This window comes from Lytechinus variegatus, chromosome 9 (genome assembly GCF_018143015.1).
Source record: "Lytechinus variegatus isolate NC3 chromosome 9, Lvar_3.0, whole genome shotgun sequence".
In the NCBI taxonomy this organism is placed as follows: Eukaryota; Metazoa; Echinodermata; class Echinoidea; order Temnopleuroida; family Toxopneustidae; genus Lytechinus; species Lytechinus variegatus.
This window is the reverse complement of record NC_054748.1, coordinates 29,002,507-29,026,161: the sequence shown is the minus strand read 5'-3', so window position 1 is coordinate 29,026,161 and position 23,655 is coordinate 29,002,507. Positions and strand designations below refer to the sequence as shown.

At 35.7% G+C, this 23,655-nt stretch overlaps 1 protein-coding gene across 2 annotated transcripts in view; it reads right to left on the bottom strand.

The window, feature by feature from the left end:
- Positions 1–2,332: 2,332 nt before the first annotated feature.
- Positions 2,333–23,655, bottom strand: part of LOC121421666 (tetraspanin-18-like) — a 38,471-nt gene continuing 17,148 nt past the window's right edge. Inside the window, exons 1-9 of one of the 2 annotated variants that reach the window (XM_041616431.1) lie at positions 19,951–20,057; positions 16,823–16,918; positions 16,052–16,249; positions 14,530–14,604; positions 13,635–13,739; positions 9,983–10,108; positions 8,596–8,706; positions 6,408–6,491; positions 2,333–5,823 (exon numbers count right to left, since the gene is read on the bottom strand). In XM_041616431.1, the coding sequence (XP_041472365.1) occupies positions 5,758–5,823; positions 6,408–6,491; positions 8,596–8,706; positions 9,983–10,108; positions 13,635–13,739; positions 14,530–14,604; positions 16,052–16,249; positions 16,823–16,897 (840 nt within the window). In that variant the 5' untranslated portion in view covers positions 16,898–16,918; positions 19,951–20,057 and the 3' untranslated portion in view covers positions 2,333–5,757. Of the gene's footprint in view, positions 5,824–6,407; positions 6,492–8,595; positions 8,707–9,982; positions 10,109–13,634; positions 13,740–14,529; positions 14,605–16,051; positions 16,250–16,822; positions 16,919–19,950; positions 20,058–23,655 lie in introns of those variants that run through there. The other variant, XM_041616432.1, reaches the window with a different exon arrangement.

Sequence of the window (23,655 nt, the reverse complement as noted above, 5' to 3'; positions counted from 1 at the left end):
TTCATGAAACTTGTACATAAGAGTAATCAAGTATCACTGAACATCCTGTTCGAGTTTCAGGTCACATGATCAAGGTCAAAGGTCATGTAAGGTCAATGAACTTTGGCCATGTTGGGATTTTTTGTTGAATAACCATCATATCTCTGTAAGTTTATTGGTCTATTTCATAAAAAGTGGACATAAGAGTAACCATGTATCACTGAACATCTTGTGCGAGTTAGAGTAGTATTCAAAGTCAGCACTGCTGCTATATTGAACCGCGTGATGCAGGTGAGACGGCCAGAGGCATTCCACTTGTTTATTTATGTGAGGGCAGTGCTTTCAGGGGCCTTCACACGTGAATCTTGAATCATCATTATAATTATGATTGCTATTTTAATCGTAACTGTGATTAGCGTTCCCACACGTGCCCCCATCCCCCCTTAGATTTGGTGTGCCCCCAGGTGCTCCCTGGAAAAATGGCGGAGCCAAATAAAAAAAAAAGGAGAAAGAAGATAAAAAAAAGAAAATAAGGAGAAAGACAGAAGGAAAAAAGAAGAAGAGGGCAATAGGAGGAAGACGAGTGAATAAAATGATGTTAGGGGAAGACTTGCACACAAAAAATATTTTTTTGCTTGCGCTTCGCGCCAGAATTGCCTGTTCGATGGGATTCATATCTTGCTCAATAGGCTGATATGGAGCTTAAAATATCAAGTTTTGAAGTCAATATTCAGAACTCGCAATTTGTGCTCACATTGATTATTTGAAATATAAAAAAAAAATGTATTAATTATTGTTGCGTATTCATAATTACAAAGTGCTTAAAACTTCCAGCATTCAATCCTCAAAAACAACAACTTCCACGCTCTCATTACGCATATTAGATTAACAAATAAGAAAATAATACTTTCATGAATTCTTTATAACTAAATTGGGTATTTTCAGTACGGAATATCGACAACCTTAGGAATAATATGAAGATAGCCATCATTTTTATATGATGACAAGATGTTCTTAGAATGTACCGGTCCTTCGCGCTCGCATCATTCATTAAGTATGATCCACAATTTTCCTGCACAGTGCTTGAAATAGTGTTTGAATTGACCTTTGACAATTTTTGATATTGTGATTTGAAACTGGATAATGATTTAAATAGAGAACAAGCAACTGAATATCTGAATAAACATGCGCGCGCGTTTCATGTTTAGATCTAGAATCTAGGCATTCAACACATTTGTAATAAAAAATCAGAGCGAGCGCGAAGCGCGAGCTTAAACTATATGATATTCCAATCTGAAAAAAAGTCAATTTCAGCTATTCATTTCAAGCACTCTGTAGAAAAATTGTGAGGTGGATATGAATCGCACTAAATAAAGAGCTGATATTTTTCATTATTATTTGAATTTTGACTTAGGACCGGGACATCCTTAGGACATGTGATGTGAAAATGATGAGTATCTGCTTATTCTTCTTGCGAAACGCGAGATGAAACAAAAGGGACATTAAATTTTTATCTTATTTATTAATGCTTAATGAGGGAAAGAAATCTGATAATATTATGACCTAAAACTGGACATTTCAAGAACTTTTGTAACTATGAATAGCATGCATCAGTTAAATCATTTTTAACCATTAAAAAATCGTTGACAAACTGCCATGAAAATCAATATTGAGACATACATAACTCGCCAATCAAAATGCGACCGAGAAGCGCTATCTGATGCGTTTTGACAATCAGACTTGAAAATGGATATTTTTCTAACTAAATGGATTTCACGAAAATAATAGGTACTGAAATTTTCAAGCGCTTAGCGCTAGCAGAAAATGTCATATTCAGACCATGAAGCTGTCATTTTAACAGAGCACTTTTTAAAAATCAGTTTGTAAATCACACAAAATAATGAAAGTTCGATTTCCGAGGTGAAATGTGAAATGTATGTTGACTCCCAAACTTGATATTTACAAGCTCCATATTGAACAATCACCTAACAGGCAATGCGAGCGCGAAGCGCGACCAAAAATTTTACATAGTGACATGAAAGATTCTTTTTTATTATCTTAGTCTTCCCCTCATCTTATTTTATTCACTCTGGAAAATTTGACAAGCCAAAAAAAAAGGTTTTCACGCAAAATTCACCCAAGGTCATTTGGTCCAAAATACATGTATTATTTCGATTGTGAATGATGCATTTTTTTTCCATCATAAAAGACCAAAAATAGTAGGGGGACATTTGATATTGTGTCCCCCTATTATTTTTTGTAGGGGGACACGTCCCCCTGGGGTTTCCGCCCATGAGCCCCTGTATATATTAACAACCGAAATCAATAATACGAGACTCTTATTTTACCATTGTCTACATATTTATTATCAAGAACTGAAAAAAAGTAAAAAGACAAATCATAACACAGAAGTAATTTTTATCTATTAAGCAAAACGACTGCGAACTCCCCGATAGGAGATGATTTTCATACGATTTGAATTCTTAACAACTAAATTGAAAAGAAATTAAATTGTTTATGTATTATTGACAGAAGAAGATACAATTAAATGTGCACTGTGCAGTACTTTACACGTAGATTTCAACTGCAAAAATACAAAAACGTTTTCTCATAGCGTTATATTTGTTAAAACTTGATATTGCACTCCATTATATTTAGAAAGTACATTTTGTTATTTAACAATGACTTGCCAACTGGGAAATATAGATATATATATATTTATATATATAAATCATATATTATATGAGTTTTGAATTCCTAATTGCAAAAACGGTTCAGACACGAGTTCACGAAACCCACTTCAACATATAGGAATCTCATGCATGTTTTCAAAAAAAAATAACTTGGATATTTCAATGATTTTCATACCGATATCATAATACAATTCTAACTTTATTACGTCTATCATTAATATTATTGTTTTTGAAACTGAAATTCACTCGTATTATTTATATATTCCCCGGATCATAGTTCGCCTGCTCTTCGTAACACACTTAGCCTTGCAAAGCAAGACTGGTATGCGATTAATATCAGCACAATTAAGTTACAATAACACTTCACTTGTTATGATTATTAGTGTTAAAGGATTAAATTAGAATCATATTTCGAAGGACAACAGCCCCGCTTGAAAGAACACAGTGTGTTCACACTGCCGACTATTTGAAATAATGCACACTGTTAAATTGCTCGTATCCCTCATTGTGAAGGTATTTTCACACTGCGGACACCTTATCAATTGACTGTTCACGGCGTGTTCACATGGTTGACTACGTGAATATGTGATTCACGCTGTTGAAATGCTCAAATTTAAACAGGTGTTCCACACTGTGAACACACCGTGCCACACTTTTCAATAGGGAAATTATTTTACATTATCAAATAGGCATGGGGAATAAACACAGGAGCTATACACAATTATATAAGATAATATCAAAATGTTTTACAGAGCTTAGTATTTAGATAAAAGTATTGAGGGAAATATTTAAATATATATACATCATAAACACACCCCATAACGAGATTATTAACCCAAAATATTCATATAATTATTTTACTGAAGATAATCTTGCATATTGAAAGACCGCATATACCTATTTCTCCAAAAAAATATGCCAAGCCTCAGACAAAGCTTAGTGTTTAGTTGACTGCTCCGATGGACTCGTCCGTGATCGTTAGCGTGGTGGTGGCAAAAGAATGACAAGCGAATCAATTGAAAAAAATTGCATTGTCTCATTTTTTGCATCGATATCAAAAGTATCGATATAGTAATCGACTAACGTATATCCGGATCTCGATAAAGCTAACGGGGCGTTGCAAGAAACTTACTGGTTGCAAATAGATTTTCAGTTGAAGGTCATGCTTTTCATGATTTAAATTTGCCATTGATTGAAGGTCTGCCTCTTGCATTAAAAAAAATAATTTGCTTCAGTTAAAAATGATCTATCACTTGTAAATTTGCACCTGAATTTTGCGTTCGATCGCAAAGATTTTCTTACAACACCCCTAAGGCAACCGAACAAGGCTATAGCTGCCTCCAAGGCTTAAATATATATAAAAGTCCTGTACATAATTTATCCTAAATATATGTTGGAACTGTTTCGATATAAGCCTCTGAATATAACACGAAATATTTGATGAAATATATACAAATGTTACTTATTCAATAATGTCACGATCGTTTAAGTTAAAACAGTGTTACTCATGCAGCCAATATTACACTTTCATAAACCTCTTTCTAATGAGCCTCTTAATTGATTTTTAATGCCATATATCAAAGAATATATTGTGTAGTAGTCAATGAGAAGATTTTACTTATTACACAGCAAAAACTGTGGTGTTAACCGTATTACAGAGAGGACCACACCAGTTATTCTACACCGGTGTTAAATTGGTGGTGTTAGTTTTACACCTATAGGTGTTATTACAACACCTATGGTTGTTACATGTACACTCGTTGGTGTTATGTTCAATCTCAAGGGTGTTATTTTAACACCTCAGGGTGTGGACCTCTATTGAAACCAATCGGTGTCAGTTTTAACACCACAGATTTTACAGTGTACCATTACAGCCTCAAAGTCGTAGGTCGTTCATTCTGTACAAAATCACAAAAATATACCTATAAAAATCACACTTCCCCGGAATGAACATTGCTCGAGATTGTCTGTTATCATGATTGTCTATTATCATGATTATAAGAACGGTTAGCAAAATTCATCTTCTTCAATATTGCAGCCATCATGACATAAATACAATATTTGAAACCGGAGACATATAGTTTGAGATGACACAACTTTGGAATAGCGATCAGTTCCTATTCATTCATTCATTTACGAGAGTGCAATGTTTCACAAGGTACGCATGACTTCACCGTGTGTGGGGTATGGAACGCCAAACGATGAGCTCAAACGTTTTTTCTGATGTCCAAGCAAAGTATGGCATTTTAGATAATCAAGTGAAATTGGCGCAGAAATTGCACGCTCCATTGAGCAGGGATTAGTGATTTAATGAATAAACAAATGAAAGGCATACCCATTTGGCTTGTCATACCTAGAAAATCGTAACACGTGGTTTGTAAAGTCATGCGTGCACTTATGGACTGCTAAAAGATCCTGGGGCCGGCGTTTCATAGAGCTGTTCGTAAGTTAAGAGCGACTTTCAGAACGACTGGTGAACATTTCTTACGCGCTAGATAATCACCAATGAACATTAATGGTGAATATCATTTACCAAAAGAAAGGATCACCAGTCGTTCTTAAAGTCGCTCTTAACTTATGAATATCTTTATGAAACACCCACCAGGCGATGACTGATAATGCATTGAAATTTGCAGTCCAAAATTAAGAACCAGAACTAATTTAATATTATAAAACAAGACACAAACCCGTGTATATCGTCTTATTATTTACTTCTTGTTTTTTCTACATATTCCTGTGAAATCAATTTTATGAACAAATCACTCCATCAATGAAAAATACGGAGAATTATTGAAAAAAAGCTCAAGTCGGAAGGAGTTTCAACAAAACCACAAGAACGTTTTTTTTGTAAACATTCATGTATCTGCAAGCTTTCTTCCTCAAATGAAGAAAGAATACGGTTTCTTCCTTTAAAAAGTATATACAACATTTAGATTCCTTTTAACTAATAGTTTAATAAAGTCGTTACCGCAATGGGGGGGGGGAACCTTGATTTTTTTTACTATTTTATGGACGTTCTTTGTCTGGAGCGAAGACTAAAGGAAGTGGTGGAATGGTGGGCGTGGTGAGTATGACGATGCGTTGCCTAGACAACGTCCTCTCCCTTGGAGATGCCGCGGCACAGGATGATAGCGAATGCCATTGACAGGAGCTGATGGAAAGACAGAAATAGTAGATTGATTGATTTATTCATTCATTCACTCACTCATTCATCTATTCATTCGTCAATCCATCCAGCTATCCATCCATCCATCCATCTATCCACCCTCCCATCAATCCATCCATACACCCACCCACCCATCCATCCATTAATTAATCAATTAGTTCAGTCATTTATTTACTTATTTATAGATTCATTCATCTATTTGTTTATTGACTTTTGTATATATTCATTCATTTACTTACTTATTCATGTATTGACTACACTTACTACTGATTATCAAATTATCAAATTTGAAACCAAAGTAGCCTTGGACTATGCAAAGTGGAAATTTAAATTTCTGGATAGTTTGAGTAGACAAGCAAAAGAATCAGAAAATATTTGACAAAGAAAAATAATTTTAAGAAATGTATTTATTAGAAAACGAAGGTGTTTTTGGCTAAATCTATATTTTTAAGCATACCTACCTGATTTCCAGGGGTGCTCCCTGGCACCCACTGGTAAATCTTCAGCACCCCCGCTTCCCAGGGTCATGGTAATTACCCTCATAATTATGATTTCATTTACCAACTTACCTCAAAGATAAGGAGTCCAAGGCCGACCCCACCGACGTAGGCGATCTGATTGGTAACAAAATCTTGGAAAGCATTGTAGCAGCCCTGTGATTAAAAATCATTAAAAAAAGAGGTCTTACTCTAAGTTTGGCAGGTGGACAATTGATTCAAATATTACTGATTAGAAATTGTAGCATTATATTTCTCAGTAGCGTATGCAGGATTCTTGAAGGGGTGGGGGGTGGCTCAAGCTTAATAAAAAGCAAAAAAAAAGAAAAAAGAAAGGTCTTCACCCCAAATTGGATTGGAGGTTGTTTCTTACGCCAAAAAATTGACAAGGAGAAAAAAAAGTCTTCACCCAAAATTTGAAGTGGTTTTGTATGCCGAATTTTTTTACAAACAAAAAAAGGTCTTTACCTTAAATTGGATGTAATTTCCTACCCAAAATAAATTTGACAAGCCCCCCCCCAAAAAAAAGAATGACATGTAAATAAGGGTGATCTTTTTTAAGAGGGGGGGGGGGTGTGACATTCACAAAAAATACAAGTTACTCTAAACGGGATACTCTTTTCTTTATAGAATAGTCAAAGAAACAAACCATTGAAAGTTCAAGGAATACTGAATGAATAACATAAGAGCATTTGAATATGATAGAAAACACTGACAGTGGCGTAAAGAGCTAAAGATTTTGAGGGGGCTAGATGGCGTATTGCGCAAAAGTTAAAAAAAGTTGCGAGTGAGCAAAGCGAACAAGCACAAATTTTGACATTTTTATTACAAAAATCAAATTGTGTGATAGATTTTGACATAAAATTGATCCTTCTCTCTTTAATTTTTTTTTTTTTTTGAAAAATAGGTTGGGGGGGGGAGCACCCCTCCCAGAAGCTCCCCCCTCTCCATTTGTAAGCCACTGATCGGCAATGCAACCAAGATCTGCGACATCCACTTATGTCCACTGATTTGTATCACACACGTTCAACTTCTGAATTACTCTCAAGTATCTATTCCATTTTAACATTGTCCTTTTTCTAGTCTCCATCAAGGACAAATCTATGTTCTTTTAATGGAAGGGTATACATGTAATAGGGGTTTCACATTATACCATGGATGAATAAATATTCAATTGCCATATCCTTAAAATGAGTAATATTTTCAGAGTCGTAATGTTGTCCATGTACTATCCCAGATCGTGTTCGCATTGCCAATAGAAGGATCTTGATAGCATTAGGTATCTAGACGTTCAAATGCTCATAAATGTCTTTGATCTTATTCTGTGAATTTTCTTCTTCCAATCAAGTTGCTCCAAGGGTTTAATTCTCATTTATAGGGAAAGTTCACCCCGAAAACAAGTTTATTGTAAAATCATCAGGAGTTATAAATATAAATATTAGTGAAAGTTTGAAGAGAATTCATCAAAGATTAATACAAGTTATTAGAATATTAATCGTTTGATTTTTGACGTCATATGCGGGCTGCCTTCCGACAAATCGTATGGTAAGAAAATGAATGAAACGTAAATTTCTCAGAAAATTCTTTAGTTTTTATTCTTATACCAGTATATCAATACACAATTCATTTCACACCCGCTCCTAGCATGCCTAGAAAAAGAACTGGGGAGTGTTTCATGAAATGACTTGTCGGACGTTTTATCCGACAAGTCCCATTTTATCCGACAGTTACCATAGTAACAGTGCCTCACAGCCAATCAGAGTCAGAGAAAGATGTCAGATCTGACAACTTGTCGGACAAAAATATTAATGAAACACCCCCCAGGTGGGTGTTTCATAAAGCTGTTCGTAAGATACGAATGAGTTTACGAACGACTGGTGATCCTTTTATGTGCTCTGTGATATCCCTATGTAATTGAGTTATGACCTAAGAACATGTTCCAGTCGTGCGTAAAGTCGTTCGTAACTTTACGAACAGTTTCATGAAACACCCACCAGATAAGTCACCATGAACCCCTGAAAATATTAAATTAATGCATTTTATATTACATAACATGTGGGGCAGCTGCTCGTATATGACGTCACAAATCAAACACGTCAATTTCTAATACCTTTCTAATTCTTTAATGGATATTGCTCAAACCTTCTCTAACATTCATTATTTTTTTTTCAGCCTTTCTTTTTTTTTACAACAAACTATTGTCAGGGTTAACTTCCCCATTAAGGATTCAGGATGGATGCAGAAGGGATAACGTCCTTACCCCTGTATTGAGAGTGTCGTTTGAGAGTGGTACTTGGATGCCCATACACGATGAGATGTTTACTGGTGTCGGCCAATATCCACCGGAAATAATCGTGTACTTGTCCACAAACTGGAAGAAAAATAAAAACAACTTAAACATGAGTAAAAAAGGAGAGATCTATCAATTAGATTACACAAAGAAGCAAATTGATGTTTATTAAAGGTCAAGTCCACCTCAGAAAAATGTTGATTTGAATCAATGGAGAAAAATCAGACAAACACAATGCTGAAAATTTCATCAAAATCGGATGTAAAATAAGAAAGTTATGACATTTCAAAGTTTTGCTCATTTTGAACAAAATATATGAACGAGCCAGTTACATCCAAATGAGAGAGTTGATGTCACTCACTATTTCTTTTGTTTTTTATTGTTTGAATTATACAATATTTCAATTTTTTTTAGAATTTGATGATTAGGACCTCCTTACCTGAAGCACAAAATGTTAAAATAATGAATTCCACGTGTTCAGGGAGGAATAAAACTTAATTTCACATGACAATGACGAGAAAATGATTATATTTCATCATTCATATAATAAAATACACAAGAAATAGTGAGTGAGTGATGTTATCAGTTCCTCGTTTGCATACCGACCGAGATGTGCATATAACTGTTTTGTGAAATAAAGCGAAACTTTAAAATGCCATAACTTTATAATTTTACATCCGATTTTGATGAAATTTTCAGTGTAATGCTTGTTAAATTTTTCTCTTTTTATTCAAATCAAGTTTTTGTTGGGGTGGACTTGTCCTTTAATAGAAATCGAATAACACTGAACAAACAAGAAGTTACTGCATACGTGTTATAATTATAGCTTTACGGAATCTGATTTTTCTTCATGATCATAATATATAACTAAATAAAACACATATTAAACACGATATTTCTCTTTACGCAGTTCAATATAGAGGAACGTACGAAACTTAAAATACTATAATTTCCTTATTTCACATCCAACGTTGATGAAAACTTCCACCAATATTGATACTTTTTTCTCCTTATTTTACTCAAATCAAGTATTTGTTGGTAGAGCCGGACTTGGATGACAACTTGGAATGGGACATGCTACATAATTCTGTGCAGTGTGGCCAGGCGTAGATATGGCAGCGGGGGGTGGGGGTAACATAACACTCCTCTCCTCTTTTAAAGGATTTGGCTTGATTGTCAGAAATGGGAGAAAGTGCAGATGCAAGAGTTTTAACCTGCTTTCCTTTTTCTTTATTTTTTTCATTTTGCTCGTCAGAAAATATTTGCCCCCCCCTTCTTTCTCTTAATCTTGGGTCCGCCCCTAGATAGACGCCCCTGAATATTCCGCCCTCTGTATAATTGTAGTGATCAGTCTTACCACACAGCATGTTGCAGGGTAGGTCTGGTCGTGAGAGGTGCCACTGATCGTGATCGTTGGATTGGTATCGTTTACCCAGGTGCTATCGGCCCAGTCTTCATATCCATTGGTTCCACAGCATTCAAGCTACAGAGAGAGAAAAAAAACAACATTTTTTTACCATTCTTAATCATTTAACAAATAATATAAAACATTTGTTACATATGGGTTTCATGTCACACCAGGGCTCCGTATTAAATACAAAGGTTTGCGATGAATAGCAAATATGAAAGAACACTTCTGATTGGTTCCTGGTCAGTATTTTGCGACAAATGCGCGTGTAACATTAATCTTGATTGGTCAATTCATTTAGCGATTGATCGCTAATCTTTGTGTTACGGAGCCCAGGACTTGTAAGGTTTATTCTTTTGTGCCAAAATGTTGGTCCTGAAAAAAAATACATGGCCACTTTTACTTTCTTCGCCGTGGAAGGCTCCAGAAGTTAAAAAGTTATTTTCAGTAAAACAAAAAAAAACACCTGAATAGGTGATTATTTCTATTCTAAATAGGATAATTTGAAGGAGTCTTTTAAAGACACACGCTAAAATTACAAACATAAAGGAGGGGGGGGGGGGGGGGACCCGCAAAAATAAGTGAAATATAATGTACAGATCGACCTCGACCACCTATGAGACAAATAGAATTATCAAATGGTAAATGAAACACATGAGAAAGGTTGCCATGGTTACAAATGAAAGTAATGCGTTTATTTATATTCCAAACATGTCCTACAAACGGGAAGTGGGAGTAAGATTCAAATATTCAAAACGGGCTCTTACAATATATTGTCAGGTATCGTCGGTTATGGTCTTCACTTTCAAAATACTGTTTTATACCTTGAAATTAGAGAAATGTTCCTGGTATTTCCAAAGTCATTACTTAAAATTTACATCGTTTCGTGTAACTAAATCTGCCATTAAAAGAAGCAGAACAAAGAAAAAACCCAAAACCAGCCGTAAAGATAATGTATTCACTAAGATTTCTATACTACTTTATCAATTACTACTTTGCATCGATATGATAACAAACAGGGGAGTTTGGGATCCGGTACGTTCATGCTATTTCTAATTATTTGTTAAACCTTATAGGGCATTCTCTTCCCTTGCCCCGGGTCTTTTAACTTCACATAATTGTAACAAAATTAAGACTCTCAGATCTGAGTTTAGGACTTATCTCTTCGGGAGCCCGAGCCTTTCTTACGGACAAGTGGCGCGCTAAAAATTCTGTTCATCATTATATCGTTTGACGGTTAAGGAAATTTAGTTTTTACATCAAAAAATCGAACATGTTAAATTCGAATGCCACTGTGACAGTCACACCACCGAAACCGACTCAAAACCGATCGATGGTACACTGTATAAACTGTGGTGTTCAAACCGACACCAATTGATGTTAATAGAGGACCACACCCTGAGGTGTTAAAATTACACCCTAGAGATTAAACATAACACCAAAGAGTGTAAATGTAACAACAAAAGGTGTTATAATAACACCTACAGGTGTAAAACTAACACTGATTTAACACCGGTGAAAATAACTGGTGTGGTCCTCTATGTACACCGGTTAACACCACAGTTGTTGCTGTGTATGTCATTGGTGACAAGTAATATATTTGATCGGTCCGGATTCAGATTTGTTCTTGTGACTTGTCATTGACTTAAAGGACAAGTCCACCCCAACGAAAACTTGACTTGAATAGAAAGAGAAAAATCGAACAAACATAACACTGGGAATTTCCTTAAAAATCGGGTGTAAAATAAGAAAGTTATGACATATTAAAGATTCGTTTCATTTCGCAATGTATGCACATCTCGGTTAGTATGCAAATGAGGGAACTGATGACATCACTCACTCACTATTTCTTTTGCATTTTATTATATGAAATACAAAATATTCTAATTTGACCGTGGGTGTATAGGCTCCACAACTCAGCAGAGGCGTCGATGGGGGGGGGGGGGGGGCAGGGGGCGATCGCCCCACCAATGAAAATATTGGGGGGGGGGCAAACATATCGTTTTGCCCCCCCAATAATTCCGGATGTGCAAAAATAAAATAAGATTGTAATGTTCAGCAAGCGAGATTGAGATACACAAATCGTTCTTTATTTCAAATCGTGCTCGAAATGTCAGCTTTTCAGATTGGAATATAAAAATTTTCAGCTCGCGCTTCGCGCTCGCATCATTTCTGTAGCAAATTTCATGATTAAATAGGTGAATAGAATGTCCCGTTTTCAGTTCTATACCTCAAAAAAAAAGCTCCCGCTTCGATTTGCAATAATCTTTTGTTGGATATATATCTTTTTTTTTTATCAAAAACGTCCATTAAACTGTCATTTTTGTCAGATCGAAATATCAAAATTTTCAGCTCGCGCTTCGCGCTCGCATCTATTGTTCTTTTAGATACCAATCTTAATCATTGCTACCAAAAATACTTACAATATCAAGCTTTCAGGTCAGAATGCAAAGAAATTTCAGCTTGCTCTCGGCACTCGCATTATCTGTTTAGTGTGATATGTATCCTCATGAGTTACTACAGTCCTAAACAGGTACGCTTTTCCCGTTTTAAGGTCAGTATACTAAAAAATTTCAGCTCGCGTTTCGCGCTCGCATTTATTTGTTGATGAGATTTATGTCTGTATCTCACGAGTCATATATATATATACACATTTGTTTTTCTTCTCCCACTACGTGTACTGTATTGAAGCAATATCTTTGATCCAGCTGAGGCATGGCGGCTTGTCATTGTTCGAAACCCACCTTCACCCAACAAAGGAAATTATAATTAGTATAGTGTCGAAAATCTGTCTATCTGACGGTCATTTTGATTGGGTTCGCCCTAAAAACTAACCCGTCTCTGTGGTCTAGTGGTTAAGGCACCGGCGTTCAAAGCTGGGGGCCCTGGTTCGATTCCCGGCAGAGACATTTTTTCGGCATCACCAATTTTTCCAAAGGGTAGATAGCTCTGGGGAACCTTGATTTAAGCTACGCCTACCATTGTTCTCTTCATCCATTTCTTTACAATATTTGAATAAAAAAGAGTTGCCAAAAGTTGTTGTACATGTATAAATTTACACACATATATATATATACATACCTGTGAGGGGTGTGTGTGGGTGGGTGTTTTGTACGATCGAGCGCCTTTGGAACGTTGACTCATGATTTTGCCCCCCCCCCCCATCTGAAAAATGCATCGACGCCCCTGCAACTCAGTATATTTGCATATCTACCGTTTTCAGTAACTTGTGTGATTTTTTTTTACTCCACACCAGGCCCGCGCTAAAAAAAAATAGTCCACAATATTTGCGTTCAGTAAATATAACAGTGCCGGTGTCATAGCCGAATGTGCCGGTGTCATAGCCGAATTGGCCCGAGCAGCCGATAGGCACCGGCAGAACTAATCGGCGGCTCTTTTACCTGCCGATTGGTCCCGAATTTGTTGGTCTCATTCGGCGGCAACACCGGCGTTACTTTTGCGATCAACCATTAAAAAAACGCGGGCCTGGCGCTAGACTGAAATAGCCCGCGCTATTCATAAGCTCAAAATTTTACAACTTAGCCCGAGACTAGTCCGGATCAGCGAGTTACTGACAGCGGTATAATTTAATCCCACTTACAAGAATCTGGATGGCATTCCATGCGGTGCTGGTGGTATCGTTAGCGGCCTCTCCCTCATAGAGATCCATTGTGGAGGATAATGAGTTCGTGACAAAATCATCAACCTGTTATAGGATGAAAAGATGAAAATCCATTTTGAGGGGTAAGGAGTTGGGAGCAGGGAAGGTGTGTAAGGTATAGGGGGAGAAAAACTTTAATATCTCGAAAAAGATCAAAGATTATTAAAAGTACTAATAGTACTACTACTTTCCACCACGACTACTTCTACTATTACTGCTGCTATACGTTCTACTACTACTACTACTACTACTACTACTACTACTACTACTACTACTACTACTACTACTACTACTACTACTACTACTACTACTACTACTACTACTGCTACTACTACTACTACTTTACTACTACTACTACTACTACTACTACTACTACTACTACTTCTACTACTACTACTACTACTACTACTACTACTACTACTACTACTACTACTACTACTACTACTACTACTACAACTATTGCTATACTCCTAATACTTTTACTATTGTTACTGCTGTTACTTCTAATGCTACTACTGCGTTTACTACTACTACTACTACTACTACCACCACCACCACCACCACTTCTACTACTACAATCACTGCTATACTGCTAATAGTTCTACTACTATTACTGCTTCTACAACAGTTCTACTACTACTACTTCTACTACTACTACTACTACTACTACTACTACTACTACTACTACTACTACTTCTACCACCACCACCACTGAACAATGAACGTATTAACCCCAAGCCATCTCATATGTCACAAATCGCATTATACCTAAATATGAAGTGTCCCACATGGAAATGCTTTAGGTCCTATATTGTTTAAAATCATTTGACCCTACCTTGCCCCTGTATGCAATAACCAAAGCACATCCAACCAGCTGAGCGATGAAGATAATTAAGATGATGATGAAGTACTGAGGGGATAAGGTGAAAACAAATCGTTACTTATACATCAAAGAAAAACATCTCATTCTGTTCTAGACCTAGTTTGTATCTAATTCCCGCCAACTGATGCCCTTTTCATACACGCAGGGTATATAAGTAAAAAATAAGTCACCAATATTTCGAAATACTTTTTAGCCACATTACTTTTCTATTCTACACTGGCAATGTTGTTCGGCATCCAGTCTATTAATAAACTGGATTCCAAGACAACTAAACAAAATGGGACAATCACACAGCCACACATAGATTCCCCGGGTAATGTCCCGATAAGCGGGGATAATCTAAACACGGGGTGTATTTGTGTTTCCGATAATGCGGATATTCATAATGGGTGAAGGGCCCACAGGCATGTAATTATGTATTCCAAATTACCATATTACACATTCTTTTTACCCAAGACATTTCCAACGTAACACAATGAACACAAAATTGTTAACGTAATAGATAAAAGTTCGGGGTTCGAACCCGGCACGGCACTTATGGCCAGAGCAAATAAACAAATATAAACAACCCTCCCTCCAAAAAAAATTGTGACGGCACTTCCATAAGGCTCCTTACTAATACTCCTAATTGTATTCTGAAGTCAGGTTTAACTTAGCCCATAATGGTCTACATCGTGCTAAAATTGATGGGAGTCAAAAGTTTAACAATTCAGTTGACTTTGTACATCTGCACAGCAAAAACTGTGGTGTTAACCGGTTTACATAGAGGACCATACCAGTTATTTTACACCGGTGTTAATCTTACATCTACAGGTGTTATTACAACACCTTTGGTTGTTACATTTACACTGTTTGGTGTTATGTTCAACCTCTAGGGTGTAATTTTAACACCTCCGGGTGTGGTCCTTTATGAACACCAATTGGTGTCAGTTTTAACACCACAGTTTTTACAGTGTGTGTTTACCATTTGTTTCCTGTTGCTTTCATAATGAAGAAAAAATACTTTAAAGTAGTTCAATTATCATTCCAAGACCATTATTAAAAATGTGAGTGTCAAATGAGTTAATAAATTGTATGTGTACTGTTAGGGATTCGTTCCCCAATCGGCGCTCCATAGTTTAACCACGACTTTACACCAGGCTTTAATTTAAACCCGAGTTCAGGATACCGGCCATACACTGTTAAAAAAACCCGTGATTTTCCAGAAAAAAGGATTTTGCAGAAAGCAATAACAGAATCATTCTGTAAATTCATAAAACAGGATTTTTTCTGCAATGTAACAGAACAGGTCTGTTTAAAAAGGGGAAAAGGGTGTTTTATTTAAGAAAATTTAGATTCCTTACACCAAATACCAATTTCATGTAAGATTACGCAATCTGGTAAGATTACATGTGTTCTCGAGACTCTGCTGCAGGAACTTCTTTTATTTTAAGGATAAATTTTCTTACAGTGTAGATTCTAGAACCCGACTTACAATCACAAGCATGCACTTGGAGTTCATACAGGCCCCGCAGCATCCTAACGCCGATACAACGATAATGAAAGATCCAATGGCTATAATCAGGTAGGCACTGTTCTGGATAAGAGGGTTGTCCAGGATTTCGAGGATTTCAATCTGGTAGGGTTGGACGATGACCCAGATGCCGACGGCGAGGAGAGCGATGCCGACCAGCTAAATTAAGATGAGAGAAAATGATGAGAGATAATATAGATATCCATTATGATCATGACGCTGAACGATAACGTTTCCAGCATTATATGCTGACCGATGTTTACATATTACATACATTTTTATACATTATGTATACAATATATTTAATGTCTTGCTGGAATACATTGAATGCCCATCAAAATGATTTTAGTATAACAATTTTTGCCCAACCAACCGACCAACCAACCACCAACCAACCAACCAACCGACCGACCAACCAACCAACCAACCAACCAACAGCCCAACCAACTGACCAACCAACCAACCGCCCAACCAACCGCCCAACCAACCGCCCAACCGACCGACCGCCCAACCGACCGACCGACCGACCAACCGACCAACCAACCAACCGACCAACCAACCGACCAACCAACCGACCAACCAACCGACCAACCAACCAACCAACCAACCAATTTATTCAACATAATCAGTAAACAGTGTTTCTCTCAATCAGCATGATCAGGTAAAAATCGATCGATTTATCATCAATTCAATCAATATCCCCAATTCATTACGTAATCAATATGTACTTACAAAGAAGAGAACGTTGAATATAATCAGAAGATATTTTGAGCATTTAGCACAACCGCCTAGTTCCACGCTTCCCATCTTGAATTAGTTATCTTTGACCTAAAAGTAAAAAAAAGATAATAGACGTATTAAATAAAGAGATTTCTATTTTGATTTCAATTCATATCTGAAATCAGACCATCATGAACGTAGAAAATCGTTTAAATTATTGATAAACTGGGCCCCAAAACCCTTCAAATACGCGTATGGAACGTTTCCTCAGGTTTACACAATTTTGATCCACTAGATTATTTTGTCTTCATCACTTTATTCAATATTCAAAATCAAACAAAGGAATATACGTGAATACACAATAAAAAAGAAAATAAGCCCAGGTCATGAACTAATAAATTACATGCAGGGCAACAGAGGTAAATTACAGAGAAAACGAATCACAATAAAAAAATATATATACACATAAAGAAGATCAAGTTTTGAGCAGAGAAAGGGAGGGGAGGGGGGCTGACCATGCGCATGATGCAGAAACACCATCAGGGGAACGTTTCATCAATATTTTTGTCTGACAAGTTGTAAGATCTGACATCTTTCCATGATTTTGATTGGCTGAGAGTCACTGTTCCTATGGTAACTGTCGGATAAAATGGGAGTTGTCGGATAAAACGTCTGACAAGTCCTTTTATGATACGCCCCACTGCTATTACTCTGTTAACATGTTTGCACGCGGACCCTGTAAATAGTGTAGACGATCGAGGAAACGCAATACAGAAATCAAGTTTGTTTATTAGAAAAAGGAAATAATTTCCTAAATGACTGGGTTGTTGTTTTTCTATCTAATGGAGTGAAACCTAATACTTGAAATCAAATCGTTTAATAAGTCAATACTTTAATGGAAACTTTTTTTCCGGTTTGAAAGGAAATCGAAAATGAAAGTTTGGTTTGTGAGAAGATTGAGGATCCATGGTAAGTGAGAAATGATTAAACAAAGTATTTGTTTAAAGGAGCACTCTAGGTTAAAAAAATGTGATTTTGAAGATGCAAGATGTGCAATTAAAGTCTGAAGAAAATCATTTAAAGTTTATCCTCAGTATATGAAAATAACTATGTTTATTAAGTTAAGGGTTTTGTATTTTTTAGTGAAGCAGTTGCTCGCAAATATATTCTCATAGATCGTATGGATACAGCCAACATGTACAAAACTTGATGGCCCGAATTCACAAAGGTGGTTTTGGAAACCCACGGTTGAGTCCATGGTTTATGTAGATCTCCTGTGTAAATTACGCCTAATTTAGCGGGCGCGTATGTAAGGAATGTCCAATGCTGATGCGCACTTTTGTCACAGTGCGCCAAATTGACGCCTGTTACCATGGTTAGATACGCTATTTTATTCATGAGTCCACTGTTTGAAGAGTGGACTTATTATTCAATACAGTAGACTCATGAATAAAATAGTGTGGATAACCACGGCAACAGGCGTCAATTTGGCGCACTCTGACAAAAGTACGCATCAGCATTGGACAATTTTTAATATACGCGGTAAAATAAACGTAATTTATACAGGAAATCTGCATAAACCATGGACTCAACCGTGGGTTTTCAAAACCACCTTTGTGAATTCGGGCCGATAGGTCATGTCCAATCATTTCATTTAATTTTTGACTTTATATGAAATAACTACACTCTCATTATTTTGTATTTTTGTGTATCATGAAATCTAAATTGCAATAAAATCCAGTGGCGAAATATGAGGGGAAAAAATGAGGGGGCAAGAAAGGGAATATCGGTGATAATTCATAACAAAAACTTGACATTTTTATGACAGAAATCCAATTTTGTGAAAGATTTTGATATAATATTCATAAAACCTTTCTCTCATTCCTTTTGCTTACAGTTTTCTATTTTTTCTTGGTCGTAAAAAAATTGGGGTCCATGACCCCCCAGCAATGAGCCCCTTTCTGACGCCAGTGTTACAAAAATTTGAATATATATATATATATATTGAATTGAACAAGCACATTCTTACAAAAATTGCCCTCTGGGCTGGCGCCATATAACTGGATGCGTTGCGGAGTAACTGAATCATTACGTTAACATGATTACGCCATAATCAAAAGGTATGCGTTGCCTAGTAACTGCAATATTATGTTAACATAATGTCACAATTTATACGTTTCATTATGATTCTTCTTCTGTCAATACTATTTACATATTTACAATCATTGAAATAATAAAAGACCTATTCTCTAATCATTCGGAGAAATACTAAAAAAATCACGGTCTATTTAAAACCGGTTGAAAAATGTCTATGAAGTATTTTCCGTTTTTTTTCATTATCTGTACTAAGGAACTGCATGGAACTCGGGACTAATTCCTTTTGCACATGTTGATTTGTGCTTACTTACATTAAGAATTTGATATTTGTTATCTTATACGTTGACTATAAAGATTCATTCTAATTCTCTGAATGCCCCCGTTTCTCCAATATAATATTTCCCACAACCGTTACAAGTCAAACGGTAAATTTATATATATGTATATATACATATATATTTATTTGTATTTATACATATATATATATTTATATATATATATACATATATATAAATATATATATATGCACATATATATATAAATATTGTTGTACATGTATAGCTTCACTCACATTTATATATGCACATATATATACACATATATATTTATTTATATTTATACATATATATGATATATATATTTATATTCATACATATACATATATATATATATATATATATATATATACACAGTTATATATATATATATATAAATATGCATACGTTAAACGGTCGTTGCAATGTAAACAGTAGATAAATATTTTTCTTTATCCACCGTCACTGGTTTTCACCCAAAAAAGTTTCACGGTCACGCGTCCATGTACTCTCCTACACAAGCAATGATGACAAGACTTTTGTATGTTCCAAGGACATTTGCTTCAACTAGTTCTAAACTAATAATAGGCCTGGAGGCATTTGGACTTCAGCACTGAAAGTAAAACAAAAATAATGTATACACAATCATGTAATACATCAACCATCACGGCCACAACAGTCGCAAGCCCATTTTAGAAATACATCATGTTTAATTTTCGGAATACTTACTATACGTTCGATCACTCCCAGAAAATATACGCCACAGCAACACACAGTCAAACACACGCTCTCAGTACCATGCACGTAATGACACACACACACAACAAAACACCAGTTCGAATTTCAATAGTCAAATGAAAAAGCCTTCACAAACGCCGCACGCTGTATTGGGGCGTTGGCCAATTCGGGAGTCGAAATTGAGCCGATTTATGAATGGCAAAAAGATGCAGTACTTTCGTCACTCGCCATAAACAATGGGTATTGGTTGAAGATCACAAATATGGGCAGGGGTAACAATCGGGATCCTCATTGAGGGTACAGTGACGTATACCTGATACGAGTGGGTAGTTTCTAAATGTTCCAGTACAAGGCTGACTATTGAAAAGTATTCTATGACAGAGCGGGTATAATGAAAACTTTTAAAAAGACGATTAAGCTTGCACGTTTTGATTCCACTTGGCAATTTATTGTATACGTAGTCTTCTATCCATCATGACATATTCCTGCTAACTGGCAGAAGAATATGGGTAATTTAAAATCGATTGTTATTTAGATTTTAGATTGCAGATGGGATTTCGAATGTACTTACATTTTGATAAGCTACCTCTATTTTTTTCTATTCAAGCGATTAAATTCACGATATCTTAAAACATAATGTCTTGCCGTGAAAACCCCCCAACGAATTGCACACTGAGTTATCTGATATCTTACTTTAAAATCAGGGAACGAAATTAAATTTTAATGGAATATTTTCACATAAAAAATGGACAGAATATCATTGATTAAATCAATAAATGATAAAAAAATCATTTGTGTGACTCATTGGGTTCATGATAAACTCTCTTCATTTTCTATAAATCCCGGATCTTTAGTTGATTGGGGTACACAAAATTAAAACCAAAACTTTTCAAGGAAACAAACTCGCGAGATAAGTAAAGGCATGACATCATTCTTTATCAAATTGTAAGGACCCCCCCTCGCCAAAACAAAACTTAAATTCGTTTTGTAATTTACGAATAGGTTTAATTAGCAATCTTTATTTTCTTTACCTGCTTATGTTCATGTCCGTTTTAAAATTGAAAATTAGATAGATCCACTTTATGATTCTCTTAAAAATATCATCATAATTATTACATTACATACTTCCCACGCCTTCCTTGAACATGTTTGCTATGTTTGTAGTTTTAAATAGTAATATAATAGTTTTACATGTATGTATCGTCGCAATCATCATCATCATTAACGTCATCACGATCATTATCATCGTCATCACAATAATAATAATAGTAATAATAATAATAATCATCATCATCATCATTATCATCGCCATCATCATCGCTGTCGTCGGCAACCTCGTTTTCATCATTGCTAATCCATCAACAATGATTCAACGAACCAAGAGGTGTCATTTTTTTTCACCGGATGGTCAGCATTTTCGGTACCTCAAAACTGCCCTATCCAATACACGATACATGTTCCAGTTCGTTCCGTTTCATTCTAACCTTAATACAAACGCATAACCCAGGCCTAATCGCGTATGATGAAGCATGAATTCTCAAAAGTTGATATTATTTTACAACATTTCATATAGATTTTTCTCTCTTACATACACACTACACCATGTCCCCTTGCTCTTATCCAACCGGCCACCCCTTCCTCCTTTTGCCCTTGAGTATGACCCTCGCCTTCCCCTCATTTAATACCCCATTAAAAACCCCTCTCTCGTCCTTTACCCCAATCGACTTTTGACTGAATTTCATAATCTCGCTCTACAGTATTCTATGGGCCGTTACATCCATGTTGATTTCCATTGGGTTATTTGTATCGTATTTGTCACGGTGACAACTGCCTGCTTCTATACACTAAGGCTCCTTTACAAACTCGGATAAAGTCTTTTCTTGTGTCAAGTAGAAAGGAATTCCAATCTATTCAAGGCCTGAATCAGATCACCTGTTTACCCCTATACAGAATGAGAATAGGGCCCATTCCCTATAGAAGCATAGATAACAAATTACCTAAGTAGCTTTATCATTTTCACTATTACTACACCTTGTTCGGCAAATAAAAAAAAAAGCAATTTACATGAGAATATACACAAAAAATATACAATGATAAAAAGAGAACAAAGTTGTTTACAGTAAAAATACAATTTACTTGGAAAATTAACAAAAAAGGGTCAAAATTAATTACTATAGCCCTCGGGCTTTCATCCCGACCCTTTTAACATCCATAAGAATTAATAAACAAAAAAATATCAAATTATATCGATAGTGCTTCCCCCTTTTTATTCTTGATATGTATTTTTGCATACTTTATGGCTTTTATAATTGTTAGGATAATCTAGTATAGATATTGTGATCGTTGGTGATAAAACAAAAAGTTACTAAAAAGACTTTATATTAAACAATAATATAGAAAAAAATAATAGAATTTCAAAATTGATATGTTCATGTTCTTTATCTTTCTTCTAGTACTGATGATGATGAGAATGATACATTCTTGTTTTTCAATTAAAATGTTAAAGGGGAATGAAACCTTTGGAACAAGTTTAGGCTTGTGTCGAAACAGAATAAGAACAAAGTAAGTTTGAGAAAATCGGACAAAAATGAGAAAGTTATGAGCATTTGAATATTGCAATCACTAATGCTATGGAGATCGTCCCATTGGCAATGCGACAAGGATGTGCGATGTCACATGTTAACAACTTCCTTTGATGGACTATAAAATACCCTCAAAATGTCTCTTTTTGTTTTTTCTTATGGTCATACAAACTGTTTATCCATGATGTATTCTTTAAAACTATGTATTACATGCCCTACTATAGAAAGAACACATGATCTTCTAATAGATGTGATAAAAGAGGAAATTTAAGGGAAATATATACTAAAGTAATGGGGAGGGTTGTTCACAAGTAACATCACGCATCGCATTGCCAATGGGACGATCTCCAGGGGTGGTATTCTGAGGTCATTTTATCTTTAAAATATTTTATTTTATCTCTTAAAATGAAATTGGTATTCTGAGATGAGATTTTATCTCTCACATAAAATTTTAGATTTTATCTTGCGTATAAATTTTATCTTGCGTATCTACAGATGATACGCAACAGAACAATGCCTGCGTACACCTACCCATCGCGTATCTGGCCGTTGCAACGCAGATGATGTGCTTGCGCCCATGTTACTTTGAAGAAAAAATAAAATAAACTTAAAAGAGGGTAGAGGCTATTTTATCTCTGCGACGTTTATTTCACCAATATTTCTAGGTGAATTAACACCAAATGGTGACATAAAAATGAAGAAAAATTATATTTTTATTGAGAATAACACCTTAACGTTGTTCCTGTACAATCAGAAAGTATTTCATAAAACTTTTCTTGACTAATATTGTCTTTGAAATGATGCTTGAAAAGATGCGATAAAGACTTCGAAAAAAGATGAGATTATTGTCCTTTTTGTTAAAATGAAATCTCGGTAAAGACGCGTAAGCGTATAGTGCAAGCGTATTTGAAGTCAATAAATTGACGCAATCTCACCCCTTTGCCACACCTCCTGGCGGAATGGATTTTAATTGGTTGAGTGATATGAGAGAGCTATAAAAGCGTGTTTCTAATTGGATATTGATTAAAAAATAGGTGTGTCTTACAGAGATAAAATGAAGATAAAATGGTTCTCAGAATACCAATTCGGAGAGATTTCAAGGGTATTTTATCTT